Source organism: Schistocerca gregaria, chromosome 5, assembly GCF_023897955.1.
Source record: "Schistocerca gregaria isolate iqSchGreg1 chromosome 5, iqSchGreg1.2, whole genome shotgun sequence".
NCBI lineage: Eukaryota > Metazoa > Arthropoda > Insecta > Orthoptera > Acrididae > Schistocerca > Schistocerca gregaria.
In genome coordinates this window covers 500,431,927-500,453,780 of record NC_064924.1, presented here as the reverse complement: position 1 = coordinate 500,453,780, position 21,854 = coordinate 500,431,927, and the positions used below count along the sequence as shown (strand labels likewise).

At 38.7% G+C, this 21,854-nt stretch overlaps 1 protein-coding gene across 1 annotated transcript in view; it reads right to left on the bottom strand.

Moving 5' to 3' along the window:
- The window catches only part of LOC126272137 (guanine nucleotide exchange factor subunit Rich), a 274,952-nt gene that overhangs the window by 192,906 nt on the left and 60,192 nt on the right, over nt 1–21,854 (bottom strand). Inside the window, exons 6-7 of the mRNA XM_049974745.1 lie at nt 13,385–13,476; nt 12,846–13,119 (exon numbers count right to left, since the gene is read on the bottom strand). Coding sequence (XP_049830702.1) covers nt 12,846–13,119; nt 13,385–13,476 — 366 coding nt within the window. The remainder of the gene's footprint in view (nt 1–12,845; nt 13,120–13,384; nt 13,477–21,854) is intronic.

Here is a 21,854-nt window from a genome sequence, read left to right as displayed (position 1 = left end):
TGTTTTAACACAGTTGTTTCACTCTCTCAGAAACTTGTGTTTCAGCATGTCTCGCTTCACTGGCTAAGAAACACCAATTCTTTCATATGAAACCTAATCACATATTACTTGGTTCACACGTACATTTATTTATTCAACTAGTAAAGTAATATAACTACCCAGGCACTTTTTTTGGCTGACAGTGAAGCTGCAAGGACAAGAATATCCTTAACATTGGTTTGTTGCAGGATTCTCAAACATATTCTCAGTTCAAATATAATGAATTTCCTCGAGACAGAGAAGTTGCTGTCCATGCATCAGCACGGCTTTAGAAAGCATCGCTCCTGCGAAATGCAACTTGCCCTTTTTTCACATGATATCTTGCGAACCATGGATGAAGGATATCAGACGGATGCCATATTCCTTGACTTCCGGAAAGAATTTGACTCGGTGCCCCACTGCAGACTCCTAACTAAGGTTACGAGCACATGGGATTGGTTCCCAAATATGCGAGTGGCTCGAAGGCTTCTTAAGTAATAGAACCCAGTACGTTGTCCTCGATGGTGAGTGTTCATCGGAGGTGAGGGTATCATCTGGAGTGCCCCAGGGAAGTGTGGTGGATCTGCTGTTGTTTTCTATCTACATAAATGATATTTTGGATAGGGTGTATAGCAATGTGCGGCTGTTTGCTGATGACGCTGTGATGTACGGGAAGATGTCGTCATTGAGTGACTGTAGGAAGATACAAGGTGACTTGGACAGAATTTGTGATTGGTGTAAAGAATGGCAGCTAACTCTAAATATAGATAAATGTAAATTAATGTAGATGAATAGGAAAAATAATCCCATAATGTTTGAATACTCCATTAGTAGTGTAGCGCTTGACACAGTCACATCTATTAAATATTTGGGTGTAACATTGCAGAGCGATATGAAGTGGGAAAAGCATGTAATGGCAGTTGTGGGAAAGGCGGATAGTCGTCTTCGGTTCATTGGTAGAATTTTGGGAAGATGTGGTTCATCTGTAAAGGAGACCGCTTATAAAACACTAATACGACCTATTCTTGAGTACTGCTCGAGTGTTTGGGATCCCTATCAGGTCGGATTGAGGCAGGCTGCTAGATTTGTTACTGGTAGGTTTAATCATCACACGAGTGTTAAAGAAATGCTTCAGGAACTCGGGTGGGAGTCTCTGGAGGAAAGGAGGCATTCTTTTTGTGAATTGCTACTGAGGAAATTTAGAGAACCAGCATTTGAGGCTGACTGCAGTACAATTTTACTGCCACCAACTTATATTTTACGGCAAGACCACAAAGATAAGATAAGAGAGATTAGGGTTCGTACAGAGGCATATAGGCACTCATTATTCCCTCATTCTGTTTGGGAGTGGAACATGGAGAGAAGATGCTAGTTGTGATATGAGGTACCCTCCGTCACGCACCGTATGGTAGATTGCGGAAAATGTGTGTAGATGTAGAATGTATCTGTGTGTCCCTCTGCATTGACCAATGCTTCCTCTTCAAAGTGAGTGGTTATCTCTACTTACTCCAGTGCATGGCTTTCTCTCAGGATTTCCAAGTACAGTGTTGTATTATTCTAGATTACTGACATGTACAAGCATTGTTTCACTCAAAATTTTTTTAAAGTTTATAAGAAAAGTTATGTAAAATTAACTGTAGAATTATCATTTATGGAGGCTTCAGTGTTAATTTTGCACGTGGGATTATTTCTGACAGTGAAGTTCACAAAAAGGGTTAAAGGGGATTTTGAAACAGCTGCTGACAACTTGTTTTTACGTCTAATTGTAGTCCAAATGACAAAAGAAGAGTCCAAACAGTTAGAATGAGTTTGGTCAGGTTTCTTTGCACATCTGCCATAACCAATCAGGTCACAAAATTCTGTGTACCATATTTTAATGAATATAGGCCTATGAGAATATAGGCCTATGAGAATATAGGCCATACCTAAACTTTTGACACAAGATTATAGTAAAAAGTAGATATCTGATAAAGCAACACTACTAAATTTATGAGAAAGTTCAGTACTTTATCGTTCCCCTTTTTCTGCATTCGTGTAACTAAAGTATACTTGTTAAGTTGGCAGAATAGAATGGTCTGCTAAAATTTTAGCCTCACCAGTTCTGTTGCTGGGTGGCAGGCTATATACACGAGATGTGTCATCCAAATACTAGATTTATTGGAGGGAGTGGTAACGTGATTAATTCAGAGGACAGTGTAAGAAAGTTGTGGACATTTGAAAGGTTGAGCTTTTGGTTTATGATCGACAATGGGAAAGAAGCATACTAGTTACAAGTTGAAATTTTAACTTCAAGTTATCAACTATGCAAAGGAACACAGGAAACAGGAAGCTGAATGCACATTTGATGTTGACAAACAAAAAAAAACGTTCATTGGTGGTGCGCAACAGAACACATAGGTGGCAGCCCTGCAGCAAGCGGTGCGCGCGCTTTCGAAGCTCTGGCAAAAGTTAAGTGTTCAGTAATAGAATAATATTAAACTTAGTGTAAATTATAGTTTACATAGTTAAATTAACGTCTGTGTTAGACTGTGTATTGAAGGTTTCGCGAATATTAGCGTATTTTACTTGTAAAGAAGGTTTTACTAAACGGCCGGTTTTCATCAGTGTTTGTTTACATTTGTAGGCGTAAATTTCGTTCGTGTGTAGACCTCTTATTATTACTTAACTTTGCGCCTATAATCTTAAATACTTCTTTGGTCAATAATTAAAGACCGTTGGATTGTAGATTATTCAAACTTATTTGTTCATAGACTTTCCATTTGGTGTTCGTTTACTTTCAGGTAACGATTGTTTAAATTCAAGTAGCTCGTTAGATTACATCCATTGTAGGTTCATTATCTTACTGATTTAAGAATATAGTTTGTTGTATTAAGAGATCATTGTTTAAATTTTGTTACTGTACATTGTACACTGTACATTGCCAAGTCTAGAAGCTGTCGTAGGAAGATAGAATCGGGTGTAGTATGTGGGGGTGTTTTTCATTGGGGCTCATATAGCGGGAAATTTGACGAGATTATGCTTTTGGCTCTCCCATGGAACTGTAGGTTCTGTAGTATAGAAAAAAGACTCGTACAACAGGAGGAAAAGATGTGTGCCCTTCAGGCTGAACTAGATTCGGTAAAAACTGAATTAGCTAAGTTAAAGGGGGAAAAAGACTGCAGGAAATGGGAACTGGTAACAAGGAAATCGCGAAAAGGGACCAGCCATGTAGATGTTGTCGAAGTTCCAGTTATGAATAAATTCTCCTTGTTACCTGAAGTAGGAAGGGAGGAGCCAAAAACTGGAGTAGTTGAAAGTAGGGTGCAGCAGACTACTAAAATTGGTAACAGCATTAGGTCGGGAAAATCTAGTAATATGAAAAGAAAAGTCTTGCTGCTAGGTAGCAGTCATGGGAGGGGTGTAGGCCAACTAGTGCAGGAGAAATTAGGAGCAGATTACCAGGCCAGGAGTTTGTTTAAGCCAAGTGCTACGCTTAGCCAGGTGATAGAAGACATAGGACCATTCTGTAGGGACTTTAACAATAATGATGAGGTGATAGTAATAGGTGGGGCAGGAAACAGCCTGGCTAAGGATAGGAATTATGATATTAAGAGTGACCTGGATAAAACAGGAGCTGCAACAGGATGTACGAATGTGGGTTTTGTTGAGGTATTGCAGCGTTACGATCAGCCCTCGGTTAACCCTTCTGTGTGGCGAGTTAACAGAGAGTTGAGCGAGCAGCTGCTGGACGGTGCAAAAACACACATTTATACAGTGCCTGTTGGTAGCATTGGGAGATGGGGATACACTCGACATGGCCTGCACCTAAATAGTCTAGGGAAGGATAGATTAGCTGATTTAATTGTAGGTCGTCTAAAGGGGGCCACTAGCACTCAAGGCAAAACCCCTGTGACCCGAAAGGGCATAGGAGCACCTTTTTTAGGTTGAACAAGATGTCCAGACAGGCAGCTCTTAAAGGTAAAAAAATAAATGGTTCAAATAAAGGTAGAGGAAACAGTTGTGTTAATATATTTCACCAAAATATCAGGGGATTAAGGAACAAAATAGACGAACTAATAATTTGTTTTGAGAATATTAAAAATACAACAGAAGTTGATGTACTGTGCCTGTCTGAACATCATATAACTACACAAATGGAAAATGTAAATATTAATGGGTATAAACTAGCAACTTATTTTTGTAGAGACAATATGGAGAAAGGAGGAGCTGCCATTTATGTTAAGGGGGAACATAATTTTAAAAACATAGAAACCGCAAAATTCTGTGTAGAACAGCACATTGAAGTATGCGCTTGTGAGCTTAAATTGGACAGTGGTAAATTCATAATTGTGACTGTGTATAGGTCCCCACTTGGAAATTTTCAAATTTTTCTTAAAAACCTAGATCTCTTGCTGCGTTATCTGTCAGAAAAGGGAAAACACATTATCATTTGTGGAGATTTTAACGTTTATTTTTTTAAACACTCAAGCAAGAAGAACGACCTTGAATTATTACTTTGCTCTTACAAACTGACATCAGTCATTGATTTTCCTACTCGTATTGTACAAGACAGTAGCACCCTGATAGATAACATTTTCATAGACCAAGATAAATTAAAAGAAGTAAGCACCTATCCTATTAAGAACGAGCTTTCTGATCACGATGCACAGCTACTTTCAATTCATGACTTTGCTCCATACAGTAATGTGAAAAAAACAAACAAAATAATACGCCCAATTAACCATATAACAATTCAATAATTTAGGGAAAGCTTGAAAAGGGTAGACTGGGAGGATGTTTATCGGGAACCTGATGCAAATGTTAAATTTAACTTATTCCATGATAAACTTGTGGGTATATTTGAAAACAGTTTTCCTAAGAAATTAATGAATCATAATTCAAATAAACTTGATAAAAAACCACGGCTGACTATAGGGATTAAAATTTCTTGTAGCCGGAAATGGGAACTATACCAAGACACTAGAATAAGTTGAGATGAAGAAAATCTCAACCATTATAAGAAATATTGTAATATATTAAGGAAAGTTATAAAAAAATCCAGAAGTATGTGTATCAAGTCTGAGATTAGCACCTCTGATGACAAAGTTAAAACAATATGGAATATAGTTAAAAGGGAAACAGGGCAACCAAGGTCACAGGACAACAGTATTACTGTTAAGCACAATGAAAAGCTTATAAATGAAAAATCACAGGTTGAAAATATTTTTAATAATCATTTTATAAATGTAGTGGAAAATATAGGCACCAGCTCCTCACCAGATAGGGCAGAACTCTATATGAAAGAGGCATTCCCGGTGCAAACAAATGAAATTGAAATTCTACCCACCTCACCATCTGAAATTAAGAAAATAATAAATTCACTTAAGAATAAAAACTCACATGGAACTGATGGTATCTCCAATAGAATACTAAAATCTTGTCCACACCTGATAAGTCGAGTTCTTAGCCACATATGTAATAGCTCATTGAATCAGGGAATATTTCCTGACAGATTGAAATATGCCATAGTTAAACACTTGTATAAAAAAGGTGACAAGACAGACGTCAACAATTATCGTCCTATTTCACTTCTGACATCCTTCTCAAAAGTGTTTGAAAAAGTAATGTACTCAAGAGTAACTTTACACATTAGTGGGAATAACGTTTTAACAAAATGTCAGTTCGGTTTTCAGAAAGGTGTTTCAACAGATAGTGCTATACACGCTTTCACTGATCAAATTTTAAATGCTCTGGATAGTAGAACATCACCAATTGGGATTTTCTGTGATCTCTCTAAGGCTTTTGATTGTGTGGATCATGAAATCCTCTTAGATAAGCTGCAGTACTATGGAATGAATGGTTCAGTACACAGATGGTTCACTTCATATTTAACTGGTAGAATGCAGAAGGTTGAAACAGTAAACCCACATAGTACACAAAGGGCATCAGATTATTCAGACCTGGGAGGTATCAAGAATGGGGTACCACAGGGTTCTGTCTTAGGGCCTTTATTGTTTTTAATATATGTTAATGACTTGCCTAATTATATTCATGAAGACGCAAACTTGGTTCTCTTTGTAGATGACACAAGTATTGTAATCAAGCCTAAAAAGCAAGAATCAGCTGAGGAAAATGCAAATAATGTTTTTCAAAGAGTTATTACGTGGTTTTCCGCAAATGGACTTTCATTGAACTTTGAAAAAACACTGTACATACAGTTCAGTACAGGGAAAGGCATAACACCGGAAATAAATATAGAGTGTGGGGGAAAATCTTTAGCTAAAGCAGATTGTTCAAAATTTCTGGGTGTGTGTATTGATCAGAAATTAAACTGGAAGACACACATTGACAATCTACTGAAACGATTGAGCTCAGCTACCTATGCTATTAGTGTCATTGCAAATTTTGGAGACAAGCACATCAGTAAGTTACCTTACCATGCATATTTTCATTCGTTGCTTTCTTACGGAATCATCTTTTGGGGCAATTCATCACTAAGGAAGAAGGTATTTATTGCACAAAAAAGTGTTATCAGAATAATGTCTGGGGCTCATCCAAGATCATCTTGTAGACAATTATTTAAAGAATTAGGGATATTGCCAGTAGCTTCACAATATGTATACAGCCTAATGAAATTTGTTGTTAGTAACCCAGATCACTTCAGAATTAATAGCACAGTCCACAGCTACAATATTAGGAGACAGGGTGACCTTCACTACCGTTCATTGAATTTGACATTGGCACAAAAGGGGGTGAATTATACTGCCACAAAGATTTTTGGTCAATTGCCAAACAATATCAAAAGTCTGACAGACAACCAATCGGCATTCAAAAGTAAGTTAAGGGAATTCCTGAATGACAACTCCTTCTACTCCATAGATGAATTTTTAGACCTGGTGGTGGTGGTGGTGGTCGTTAGTGTTTAACGTCCCGTCGACAACGAGGTCATTAGAGACGGAGCGCAAGCTCGGGTGAGGGAAGGATTGGGAAGGAAATCGGCCGTGCCCTTTCAAAGGAACCATCCCGGCATTTATTTGCCTGAAACGATTTAGGGAAATCACGGAAAACCTAAATCAGGATGGCCGGAGACGGGATTGAACCGTCGTCCTCCCGAATGCGAGTCCAGTGTGCTAACCACTGCGCCACCTCGCTCGGTTTTAGACCTAGTCCAAAGAAATACAGTAAGCAATAACAATTGTACCGTATATAAGAATAACAATGATTATTTGGGATAAATGAATCTTGTGTACTTTGACACGTTCCACATCATTACGAAAGAATCGTGTTCATGATCCATGGAACAAGTAATATAACTAACTAACTAACTAACAGAAACGTCTAAATCCTTCAAAAAGTGAGTATGCATTTCAAGGATAAAAGTGTGAATGTCCAGATGTTGAAAAGTTGCTCAATTTTGCAATCCAAAATAGGAAATGTGGATCTGCTGTTATAACAGAAATGATTCTAATTGCAGGTTGCAAAATAGCACATAGAAGAAATAGTTTCCCAGTAGGATTTGAAATTTTGCATGGGTAGGTTTGGCAATTTTTGCAGAAAAATAATTTGTTTGTTGCAGAACTACAATTGTGCAAAAACTGCCTCAAACTCATAAAGAGAGTTTATTATCTTTTCAGCATTACGTAATTGTTGTTCACCTTCCCACGTAGCAAATGCAGAGCAATCGCCGGTATACCTCGATATTCTAAGCAGCACTACAGTAAATAACTTAAGTGAACGTAGTGTGCAAATACTAACATTTGGTGCTGAAAAGCAGCGGTGCAGAGTGATGTTAAGCATTATGGCTGATGGAAGAAAATTTCTACCATATTTGGTTTTTTAATCCCAAAACCCTCCCCAAGGGAAAAAGCTTCCCACCTGGTATCATTGTAAAAGCTTGCGACGGTGAGTGGATGACAAGAGGAAATGGTCCTAGATCGGATTTCAGTAATTTGGAATAAGAGGCCAGGAGCACTTCTTCATTCAGAATCATTGCTGGGGTTGTACAGTTTTCATGGGCACACTGGTGACTGAGTGAAACGGAATCTGAAAGAAGGAAACTGTGACTTAGTTACTATTCCTAGCAGCCTGAGAAGTGTGTTGCAGCCTTTGGCTGTATGTATAAATCACAAACTTTGATGCCAGGTGACCATTTGCAATGTTCTTCTGAATCAATAGTGTACCGTTGGATTTTGACCGCTGGGCGACCTATATAAGAAGAACTCATAGTTAAAAAAAAAAAAAAAAAACGAAACTTCCAATCATCTTGATGTGATTGAAGATGACCTTTATGGCAGTGGATCTGAGCAACATTCTGAGTCATCTAACAAGGATGAAGATTCATATGCTTGTGATGCTGGGAAGTGATTGTGCTTAATTTGGGTGAAATAGTATGGAGTAAATTGGACCAACTGTGTAAAGTTTTTATGTGTTCAGATTTATTGTACTTTTAGTTATATATTTTCAGAAAAGCCATAAAAAATTATCGTTACTGGTAATCTGTTCAATGTTGGGTGAATTTTGCCTCCATCTGTCTAAACTAGATTAATTACAATTCTTCATTTAAGTGGCATTGGGGTTGGCAAATGCTATACACCTGTATTTGAACTCCATTTTTGCAACTACTAAAAATGTGGAAGCACATAACATTTCCAAATGTAAGCAGAAATCAAACAAAAATGCCTCACTGACAATGTTTTCAATAAATAAAATGAAACATGTGAAGTAAGATATATGTATCTCTAGAAGCAGGAAAATGGCTTTCTAATACCTTTAATAATAAATATGATGTATGCAGTCACTGTTACATATTTCGTAACAAACCGTAGCTCCTTCGAACACATCATCAAATTTACAACACATCAAATTCAAATACATATAACATTTCCCCCCCCCAAGAACCATGGACCTTGCCGTTGGTGGGGAGGCTTGCGTGCCTCAGCGATACAGATGGCCGTACCGTAGGTGCAATCACAACGGAGGGGTATCTGTTGAGAGGCCAGACAAACGTGTGGTTCCTGATGAGGGGCAGCCTTTTCAGTAGTTGCAGGGGCAACAGTCTGGATGATTGACTGATCTGGCCTTGCAACATTAACCAAAACGGCCTTGCTGTGCTGGTACTGCGAACGGCTGAAAGCAAGGGGAAACTACAGCCGTAATTTTTCCCGAGGACATGCAGCTTTACTGTATGATTAAATGATGATGGCATCCTCTTGGGTAAAATATTCCGGAGGTAAAATAGTCCCCCATTCGGATCTCCGGGCGGGGACTACTCAAGAGGATGTCGTTATCAGGAGAAAGAAAACTGGCGTTCTACAGATCGGAGCGTGGAATGTCAGATCCCTTAATCGGGCAGGTAGGTTAGAAAATTTAAAAAGGGAAATGGATAGGTTAAAGTTAGATATAGTGGGAATTAGTGAAGTTCGGTGGCAGGAGGAACAGGACTTCTGGTCAGGTGACTACAGGTTTATAAACACAAAATCAAATAGGGGTAGTGCAGGAGTAGGTTTAATAATGAATAGGAAAATAGGAATGCAGGTAAGCTACTACAAACAGCATAGTGAACACATTATTGTGGCCAAGATAGATACGAAGCCCACACCTACTACAGTAGTACAAGTTTATATGCCAACTAGCTCTGCAGATGACGAAGAAATTGAAGAAATGTACGATGAAATAAAAGAAATTATTCAGATAGTGAAGGGAGACGAAAATTTAATAGTAATGGGTGACTGGAATTCGAGTGTAGGAAAAGGGAGAGAAGGAAACATAGTAGGTGAATATGGATTGGGGCTAAGAAATGAAAGAGGAAACCGCCTAGTAGAATTTTGCACAGAGCACAACTTAATCATAGGTAACACTTGGTTTAAGAATCATGAAAGAAGGTTGTATACGTGGAAGAACCCTGGAGATACTAAAAGGTATCAGATAGATTATATAATGGTACGACAGAGATTTTGGAACCAGGTTTTAAGTTGTAAGACATTTCCAGGGGGCAGATGTGGACTCTCACCACAATCTATTGGTTATGACCTGTAGATTAAAACTGAAGAAACTGCAAAAATGTGGGAAATTAAGGAGATGGGACTGGATAAACTGAAAGAACCAGAGGTTGTACAGTGTTTCAGGGAGAGCATAAGGGAACAATTGACAGGAATAGGGGAAAGAAATACAGTAGAAGAAGAATGGGTAGCCCTGAGGGATGAAGTAGTGAAGGCAGCAGAGGATAAAGTAGGTAAAAAGACGAGGGCTGCTGGAAATCCTTGGGTAACAGAAGAAATATTGAATTTAATTGATGAAAGGAGAAAATATAAAAATGCAGTAAATGAAGCAGGCAAAAAGAAATACAAACGTCTCAAAAATGAGACGACAGGAAGTGCAAAATGGCTAAACAGGGATGGCTAGAGGACAAATGTAAGGATGTAGAAGCTTATCTCAGTAGGGGTAAGATAGATACTGCCTACAGGAAAATTAAAGAGACCTTTGGAGAAAGGAGAACCACTTGCATGAATATCAAGAGCTCAGATGAAAACCCAGTTCTAAGCAAAGAAGCGAAAGCAGAAAGGTGGAAGGAGTATGTAGAGGGCCTATAGAGGGGCAATGTTCTTGAGGACAGTGTTATGGAAATGGACAAGGAGGTAGATGAAGATGAAATGGGAGATATGATACTGCATGACGAGTTTGACAGAGCACTGAAAGACCTGAGTCGAAACAAGGCCCCCGGAGTAGACAACATTCCATTAGAACTACTGACGGCCTTGGGAGAGCCAGTCATGACAAAACTCTACCAGCTGGTGAGCAAGATGTATGAGACAGGCGAAATACCCTCAGACTTCAAGAAGAATATAATAATTCCAATCCCAAAGAAAGCAGGTGCTGACAGATGTGAAAATTACCGAACTATCAGTTTAATAAGTCACAGCTGCAAAATACTAACGCGAATTCTTTACAGACTAATGGAAAAACTGGTAGATGCGGACCTCGGGGAGGATCAGTTTGGATTCCGTCGAAATGTTGGAACACGTGTGGCAATACTGACCTTACGACTTATCTTAGAAGAAAGATTAAGAAAAGGCAAACCTACGTTTCTAGCATTTGTAGACTTAGAGAAAGCTTTTGACAATGTCGACTGGAATATCCTTTTTCAAATTCTAAAGGTGGCAGGGGTAAAATACAGGGAGCGAAAGGCTATTTACAATTTGTACAGAAACCAGATGGCAGTCATAAGAGTCGAGGGGCATGAAAGGGAAGCAGTGGTTGGGAAAGGAGTGAGACAGGGTTGTAGCCTCTCCCCAATGTTATTCAATCTGTATATTGAGCAAGCAGTAAAGGAAACAAAAGAAAAATTTGGAGTAGGTATTAAAATTCATGGAGACGAAGTAAAAACTTTGAGGTTCGCCGATGACATTGTAATTCTGTCAGACAAGGCAAAGGACTTGGAAGAGCAGTTGAACGGAATGGACAGTGTCTTGAAAGGAGGATATAAGATGAACATCAACAAAAGCAAAACAAGGATAATGGAATGCAGTCAAATTAAATCGGGTGATACTGAGGGAATTAGATTAGGAAATGAGACACTTAAAGTAGTAAAGGAGTTTTGCTATTTAGGAAGTAAAATCACTGGTGATGGTCGAAGTAGAGAGGATATAAAATGTAGACTGGCAATGGCAAGGAAAGCGTTTCTGAAGAAGAGAAATTTGTTAACATCGAATATAGATTTATGTATCAGGAAGTCGTTTCTGAAAATATTTGTTTGGAGTGTAGCCATGTATGGAAGTGAAACATGGACGATAACTAGTTTGGACAGGAAGAGAATAGAAGCTTTCGAAATGTGGTGCTACAGAAGAATACGGAAGATAAGGTGGATAGATCACATAACTAATGAGGAGGTATTGAATAGGATTGGGGAGAAGAGAAGTTTGTGGCACAACTTGACTAGAAGAAGGGATCGGTTGGTAGGACATGTTTTGAGGCATCAAGGGATCACAAATTTAGCATTGGAGGGCAGTGTGGAGGGTAAAAATCGTAGAGGGAGACCGAGAGATGAGTACACTAAGCAGATTCAAAAGGATGTAGGTTGCAGTAGGTACTGGGAGATGAAGCAGCTTGCACAGGATAGAGTAGCATGGAGAGCTGCATCAAACCAGTCTCAGGACTGAAGACAACAACAAAATAACATTTCTATGGTATGGGATTCCTATGTTATGTACATCTGCTTCTGTTTACAAGCATGTGTTGAACTATATGTTGGCTGCAATGTAACAGTTGTTGGTGCCAACTGAGGCTATTTGATTTATACAGAAACATCTACTCTCATCAGTCGGTGTGCATTTCCAGGGCAAAATTGCGAATATCCAGACGTGGAAACAAAGTTCCTTGTCTTTTTTGAGAGCAGCTACGGTATCAAGTTTTTCTATACACAAGATACATGCACTTGTCATTTTGAAATTGATGCTTTATGATTTGAGGGCGGGAACTCCAAATTATAGCATGCACTATGATTTTTCAAGCCAAAGTTTAGGGAAGAAAAGTGTGACCTATATTCGTGCAAATATGGTCCATCTATTACAATGTCTCAGTGATGTTGCAGCCTTATAAATAACTAATGTTTTAAGTCTCATAGCTTCATTACCACCAGCAGTCTTTTGTACATAGTGGTTGAAAGATACCAAAACCCCTGCCAGCTTTTAGGACTCTTCTTTCACCATCCAAAGTAGTATAGCTTCCATGATTTGAATAAAGAGATAACAAATGGTTTACTTGAGCATCAGAATTATCTGGTAATAATTAAGTGTACTAATCAATAAAGGTTAAATAAAAAAAGAGTAATTCAGTATATTAGCTAGACTCACCATACTTGATACAAGTAGAGGGTTACTGCAAGAAATATCTACATTAAGGCCATAATCCCAACCAAGAGTGCACATCAGCAGGGCACCAAATGTGCTCCATAAGGAGATTCCACCCTGTTCCCAAGCTACAGCCATAGCACAGCCATCTGGTGTCCAACGAATACATTTCACAGGTCCAGGCAAACCTGGATAATCTTTATTTGACAACATAATATGATGTGACACTTCCAAACCACCAGTGCTCTCATCAATACAATACACAACAGCCTGGGAGCTGAAACAACAGAATACATGCACATTTAATGTCAATGCCATTTTTAATATCCAAAGGATGGGATATTATTCAGAGTATTTAATACATTATGTTAGGTTCTGTAGTAGCAGCATGACAATTTATATCAAAATTATTAAGATAATCCAGGATTTGACTTCTCTGTCAGCCACAAAGTAGGAACTCCTGGTGTACATTAATGCGAAGTTGGTAACCACAAATCATTAAGGAAAAGAGCAGAAAAGTAAGACAGTATGAAAAATCTTACTTTCTCCTTCCAAACACAATGAGTCGGTACTTGTGATTAACACTAGCACACGTGGCATCTTCTAAGCTTTGGGCCCAAATACCTTGCACCTGCTGTAAGGACAAACAAGCATGCAATTATGTCTTGCATATCAGTTTTACTTTTTTTAATGATAATACAAACTAAATCAAAATTCTAATGTACTGTCTCAAAATGATATTAACTTAAATGCTGAACAGCATAGAAATAGTACTCATTAAAAGCAACAAATATCTTTCAAAAGAAACATACAGGAATGTATCAAACTGCCCACACTTAATCTCAAGCTTTCAAAACTCTTTCTTCAGAAACTATAGAGCATAAAATGGAAAACCAAATATTTAGAATATTAGTGTGTTCGCTTAGAAATATCAGTCAAATGAGGATCTGAGGTAGAGTACAGAAGAATCAGAACAATAAAATGTAACTGATACGATTCTGATTCCCCACCTTCAATCAAATGAAGTAATTCTCTGGCTGGTGCAGACAAGCTAACTTTTCAAACTCCACCACTCTCCACATGCTGAGGACATTTTTAAACACGGCCTCTGGCTTTTTTTCTTAACCGCTGTGTTTACACGTCCTATTCTGCCGACCCTTTCACTGCTGTGGACAACTTACTCATCTATCTAGATTATTACTGACACAGGGAGAAACATCATAGAACAAAAATTAATTTCAACGAAAATTTTCCAATAGATGTAAGCATCTTAACATAAATGAAGTCAGCTACAAATGACGGATGAATCGCAATACAACGGCTAGAGTTTGAAATGCACATTATGCCATCCGTAATGTTCACTATGCATGGCTGCATAAGTTTGGCAGTCAACAATTTTGGCAATATTAATCAGGTAAACCCATCCACCACACCAATGTTGTACCACACTGGATGGGAAAAATCAGTTTTTAATTGTCTTGATGACAACAATGGTTTCTAACTGTTCAGAGTCTGTCACAAGGTGTGTTCAGTATGCTGTCCACCATTTTCTGCCTCAAGTTGAAATCAAGAAACAGTATGTTCTATAAGAGATCAAAGTGTCATTGGGGTCATGTCCAGAATGTTGCACAATGCATGTTTTCAATTCAGCTACATTCGTAACTGGCCCTTGTGGAGTTGCTAGTCTCCTGTCGGGCACCTTCCCAGATGGCAGATTAGGGAACATTCACCACTTATGGTGGAAACCGGGGAAATAAAATACCCGGGGTGGACCAAAAATTGCAAAACAATAACTGCTGCCTTGCAGTTGGGAGTTGTCTTTCCAAAGGCTAAGGGAAGAAAACCCTGAAAACATCACCCGTCCCCGGTAGAGGTTAGATGCAGGGTTGACAGCCCGCTCTGTAAATAACAATTGTTGCAAAACTTCTACAAAGTAAAGTCGGGCAAATAAAGGAAGACAGACCTGGCATGAAAAAGGACAAAGAGGATGGAATAAAAGTAAATGATGGGGGGAAAATTAGTAGTAATAGAAATATAAGGCGTAGATCAGATCTATATACTGGTACTTGGAATGTGAGATTCCTATATCGACCAGGAGCACTGAATGTAATGCTGGATCAAATAATGAATCTGAAGCAAAGTATAATAGCACTACAAGAAATTAGATGGACAGAGAGTGGAGTTTTAGAAAAGAAAGAGGTGAATATATTCTATAGCTGCAGTGAAAGAAATCATGAGCTGGGGACAGGATTTGTTGTATACCATCAATTAAAGCATTTGGTAATAGGGTTTACTCCCATTAGTCCAAGATTATCAACACTCAGGATAAAGGGGAAATTCTTTAACTATTCCATAATTAGTGCCCATACACTAGCAGAAGAATCCGAAGAAGAAGAAGAGGAAGAAGTATTCTATGAATCTTTTGGAAAGAGTATATGATGAGTGCCCAGGCCATGATATTAAAATAATAGCCGGAGACCTAAATGCTCAGGTGGGGAAAGAACAGATTTATAGACCAATAATTGGCCCCCACAGCAAACATGCAACAAGTAATGAGAACGGAACAAGGCTTATACTGTTCGCAGCATCTAGAAACATGGTAATAGGATCAACACTGTTCCCACACAAAGAAATACACAAGGGAACATGGAACTCACTGGACAGAAATACAGTAAACAGATCGACCATGTGTTGATAGATTTGAGAGACAAATCGGACCTATTGGACGTGAGGAGTCTCAGAGGCCCAAACATAGATACAGATCATTTTCTGTTATGGGCACGGGTGAGGGCAAGGATATCTAACACAGCGAAAGGAGTCCGACCCAGGGCACAGAAATCAGTGGAAGTTAGAGAACAGTATCAGGAGAAGATAACTTGGAATCTGGAAAATGTTGGAGAATATAACAATATCGAAGATCAGTGGGAAGCAATAAAAAAGATGGTGAGGACATCGGCAAGAGAGATACTTGGGATTGGGACAAGACAATTAAGACCATCATGGTTTGATAATGAATGCAAAATGGTAACTGAGGAAAAGAACAAAGCATATAGAAGGACACTGTGATCACACTGTACGAGGAGGATATAAGAAGAATACAAAGAAAAATGGAGGATTGAGAAGAGGACTCACCAAAGAAAAAAAGAGAGAGAATGGATGAAGGCAAGTGTCAAAGAAATGGAGCTCATTAGAAGAAAAAATTAAGTAAGAAAATTCTATAGAGAGGTGAATGCCGCACGGAAGCCTTTTGATAGTAAAACAAGCTTAATAAAAAATGAGACAGGGAATATAATAAGTGAAGAGAAGGGAATATGTGAAAGATGGCGCAGGTATTTTGATAGTGTCCTAGAACCTAGAATAACTATACCAGGTAATCCAGCACAAATGAATGGGGAAGAGGACCCAGAGAACAACACTACCCCACCAAATATAGAAGTGAAAACTGTCTTAAAGAAATTGAAAAACAAAAAGGTGGCAGGGACAGACGGTATTCCAATAGAACTGTTTAAGCAAAGTGGCAGAAAGCTGAAATGAAGCCTTCTGAAAATGGTCACCAGAATATGGGAAGAGGAGAAAATGCCCTATCAATGGAAAGAGGGTATCTATGTCCCACATATAAGAAAGGAGATAAGTTGGAGTGTGGCGATTACAGAGGGTTCACACTACTTAATTTGGGATACAAAATATTCTCTAATATACTATTCGACAGAATACTCCGAATCATACAGAGGGAGACAGGGTCATACCAATGCAGATTCCTTCCCGGGAAGTCAACAATACATCAAATATTAACCTTAAGACAAATCCTGGAAAAAACAAATGAATACAGGGCTGGCATGCATCACCTCTTTATAGATTTCAAAGCAGCTTATGATAGCATAAATAGAGAGCAGTTATATCAAGCTCTAGATGAACTGGAAATCTCAAGAAAGCTGCCAAGGCTGGTGAGAATGACAATGAGCGAAACACAAAGTAGTGTAAGAATAGGGGGAATGATGTCCCCTACATTGAGTATTAAAAACGAAGTACGACAAGGGAATGCATTGGCATGTCTTCTCTTTAATGCCGCCCTGGAGAAGGTGATGAGAAACTCAGACCTTCTGAACATGGGAACGATCTTCTATAAATCAGTGCACATACTGGCCTATGCGGATGACATAGATATAATAGCAAGACCCCCGAAAAGCAATGGAAGAGACATTTACAGCTCTTGAACAAGCTAGTAGGAACATGGGGTTAATAATTAATGAACAAAACACAAAATATATGGTAGCTGGAAAAGCACCTAGAGAAAATATGCCAAATACAACAACAATGGGCAATTGTATGTTTGAGAGAGTTGAACATTTCAAGTAACTGGGCTCGACAGTTACGCATCTAAATGATACCTCCTATGAAATTAAGCAGAGATTAATACTAGCCAATAGAGCCTATTTTGCCCTAACAAGACTTCTATCCTCAAGGCTCCTGGCTCATACCACTAAATTAACTATCTATAAATCACTTACATGACCAGTTCTTACATATGCCTATGAAGTCTGGATATTAACAACTAAAGTTATTGAAACACTGGATGCATTTGAAAGAAAGGTACTCAGACGAATTATCAGCCCAATCCATGAAAGAGGAAAACGGAGGATGAGATAAAACCATGAGTTGTATACCATATGCAAAGAACAACATATCAGAAGGGTTGTGAAATCATCCACACTGAGGTGGGCAGGACATGTGGCTCGCATGAATGATACATAAGTACCAAAAAGAATATTACAAGGAAAGCCAGGAAGGCAGAGAGGACATGGTCGACCAAGGGCCAGGTGGGAAGATGGAGTAATCGAAGATCTGAGGAAGATGGGCTATAGAAACTGGAGATTACTGGCAAAGGACTGAGAGAAATGGAAAGAAATTGTAGAAGAGGCCAAGGCTCATCATGAGCTGTAGAGCCAATAAAGAAGAAGAAGACATTCATAACTGGAACACTGAACACAAGACCTTTCAGATAACCCCATAGCCAGAAGTCACACCGATTAAGATCAGGTGATCTGGCCAGCTAAGCTGAAGGGAAATTACAGCTGATAATTCTAGCATTACTGAAATGCCTCACCAGAAGCCACATCACTGCATGTGCACAATGTGCAGAGGACAGCCATCTTGCATAAAAATCATCTTACCCACATCCTCATGGTGTTGAAGGACTGGAATGACATTGGGGTGCAAAAGTCTCTTATAGCATTTACCAGTGAGTGTACACACCTTTGCAGACTGAAGTGGTACCATTTGATGTGCATGCGGTTCTTCTGTTGCCCATATTCTGCAGTTCTAATTATTGACATGTCCTTACGGATGGAAAAGGGCTTCGACTGCCCACAGAATGTGCCATGGTCATCACTGTGTACTCACGCGCAAGCAAGAAATTCCAGAACAAATGTTTGTCCTGCTGGCAGGTCAGCAGGAAGCAACTCCTGAACATGGGTGACTTTTAATGCATAGCAATGCAGGACATTTCATAGGATTTTACACACCGTGCTCACAGGTATGTCCAATGTTCAGGCAATTCCCCATGCACTGCATGTTTGCACACCACTGCTTGACCCCTCTTGCAAGACTGTGGCCCCATCTTCAACAAACATCAAATCAACTACTTTCCTCCCTCTGATTCATTGGACTTCTAAAGAACCTGTCCTTTCAAATTTTATAATTATTTTCTCCAGACCCTTAGCAGACATTGAACAAATGCCTTTTTTCATACCCTTGAGTGTCCGGTACTTTTGTAGGGCTATTGGTGTATAGTCATGGTTCTTGTAAAAGAGCTTTGCCATCAGCGCACAATCCTTCGTACAGACAGTCATTCTGGGCATCTCATGCGCAAACTGAGGAACAAGGAACAGTCGAGTGTCGTGTGTCTGCTGGTGTACATGTTCTGACGCTTACAATACCATCTATTGGCCAAATTTTCTTTTCTTTTTTTAATCCATGATGCTTCCCCTTGCATCAATAATATACTGTTCAAATCTGACATCATTCTGAGCAGTGGTTCTCTTTCTACTGGATTTTGAAGCTGAAACTTTAATTATGGACATCCTGTATTTATCATAAAACATACATGCCACTTTGCATGCTATCATTTGCAGAAAAACTTTGTTCCACTATTTTGAACTGTTTATGAAATATGACAAATGTCATGACCACATGATTCCTGGTGGACAGGAACAGAATTGGGCACACCATGTACGTCAGCTGAATGAGTATAAAAACCAATAACTCAGGAACAAAACTACTATTCTCAATTTTCAATAAAATTTTGATCAAAATCCACTCAATGCATTTACCTCTGCAAACTCTTTAAAATTTCATATAATTTTTTTCTCAATTTGATGCAACACAGAAACCATGACAAATAATGAAAAGAAATTCAGTAGTCTGTCGAGAAAATATATCAGAGTCAATTTTTTTCATTGAACAGTTTTCTTAAAATCAGGTAAGTATTTCACATCAGCTGGCAAATCCAAAGGGGCAAACTCCACATGACCATCCACAGGATATGAAAACAACTAACTCTAAAACTAAATGTAATACTGTCCTGCTCTCAGTTGCAAATAATATTTCAGTATCTTTTCTACATTTTGTACACAACAATGTACGAGTTAAAATCAACCACACACAAAGTTTATGCACTGTGTTTTTACCTCTGCAAACACACTAAAATTTTGTGCAATGCTTCACTTAATTTGGTGCAGTACAGTCACTATGATGAAAAACGAAAAGAAATTCAGTCCTTTATGAACTAAAGGTACCAGACTGTAAGATGTGCAAACATCAAATTCTTTTTATTGCATAGTTTTCTTAAAATTACGTGATAAGTATTTCATAAAGGCCAGAATGCTGTCTCTCAGTACAGGGAGCAGCACTAGGTAAGCTGTACAACAGTGACAAAAATGCACTCTGCATGGAATTCAGCGAGCATATCTGTGGCAATCAAAGGGTTAGGGAACATATTAGCTGACTTGTTGTGATGTAACTACTATAAGGCATGGTGAAAGCAAGGAAAATCTATAAAACAACATAAAAGAAAAGAGGGCTGGCAGTACCAAAATATGTGGCAGGGCAATGATATTTAATAATGAGGTGGTCACAGTGGATGAAAAGGAGTGTTGAGAAGATGGATAAGGGCAGCACTGACACACATCTTATCAAGTGAGGTCCAGACAGCACAAGTATCCTGTGCTTTTGGTGGTTAAACAAAGGCTTTATGAAGATGGCGGTCAATAAATAATGGCACATTGTATTCGTACAAGCGCTATGATGCAAAGAGACAGCAGGTGAGTTAGTTGAAAAATATCATAAATTACATGAATTTCCAATATGAACTTTTAGTCACTGATGCACAAATGGGTGCTTCATTGTTGAAGAGCTCCAAAAATCAACTACAGCGGTTGTTCACACAACGTTATTCGCAAATTTATAGATACAAGAGTTTAATTTTATTGCTTTTGCAATAAGTTAAATAGCGAAAAATTACAATAGTCCAGTAACTTACCCTATTTTTTAGTTTCAATAACTGTAACTTTATTTCCACAATTATTAATTTTGTGTCACTTCAAGTTGAGTTGCCAAAATGTTACTGGTTGTGTACAAGTATACGGGTAAGATTCATGTTTTAAATAACTGAGTAATCTTGCTCAGTGATATGTAGGATACATTACATAGAATTAGTTAGGCATTTACTACTATTCCGCACTCTGTTATGTTCGAGGTGTTCTAGGTATGTCGTGTGGCAATGAGACTGCCACCCGGCATGCTTGTATCATCTTAACAACATAAAAGAAAAGAGGGCTGGCAGTACCAAAATATGTGGCAGGGCAATGATATTTAATAATGAGGTGGTCACAGTGGATGAAAAGGAGTGTTGAGAAGATGGATAAGGGCAGCACTGACACACATCTTATCAAGTGAGGTCCAGACAGCACAAGTATCCTGTGCTTTTGGTGGTTAAACAAAGGCTTTATGAAGATGGCAGTCAATAAATAATGGCACATTGTATTCGTACAAGCGCTATGATGCAAAGAGATAGCAGGTGAGTTAGTTGAAAAATATCATAAATTACATGAATTTCCAATATGAACTTTTAGTCACTGATGTCTCCGATACATTTGTTTGTGTGGCCATCTTCTGCAACAGCTGTTAACATCTGTTATTATAGGTTATATGTCTTGAGCTGACTGCACTGTAATTAAAAAGAATTACACCAGATGCGTTTCGCTTTTATTTACAAATCATCTTCTGTGGTATTCTGTAAATTGGATACACATTTTTGTACATTTATTTTCTGAGTCTTTTAGGTTAAAAATACCGTTTTCTTTATGAAGTTGGTCTGCAAGCTACTTATGGTGTTTCTTTACTTAGTCTCTACCTTCCCCTCTTGCTAGCAGTGGTTGGTTTCGACAGACTTCATTTCACATCTGCAGTTTTTGGCATTTTGCATTATTTCCTGCACTGCACTATTTATAATTGACTTTCTTAAATGTTTTTCATCCATTACTGCCACAGTCTTTATGCCTATTTGTTTGTTTTCGTTCACATTGTGAGTGTTGTGAAACGATTTTGTGTGTGTGTGTGTGTGTGTGTGTGTGTGTGTGTGTGTGTGTGTGTGTGTGTGCGCGAGAGAGAGAGAGAGAGAGAGAGAGAGAGAGAGTGATATTGTCTTGTATGTAGCTACAGATGTGAGGGGGTGGTTTTTTTCACATCTCTACCTACACACAAGACATTTCTCCCCCCCCCCCCCCACCCCCACCCCCCCCCCTCTCTCTCTCTCTCTCTCTCTCTCTCTCTCTCTCTCTCTCTCTCTCTCTCTCACACACACACACACACACACACATACAGTCCCCACTTGCGAGGGTTCCAGCTGACTTTCTTGATTGTGGGTTTGAAATCCGACTCTTGCTCTGAAGTCAATCTACCCTGGTATTAATCAATCACTCTTGGAGTAAGCATGAAAGAATATATTTCTCACAA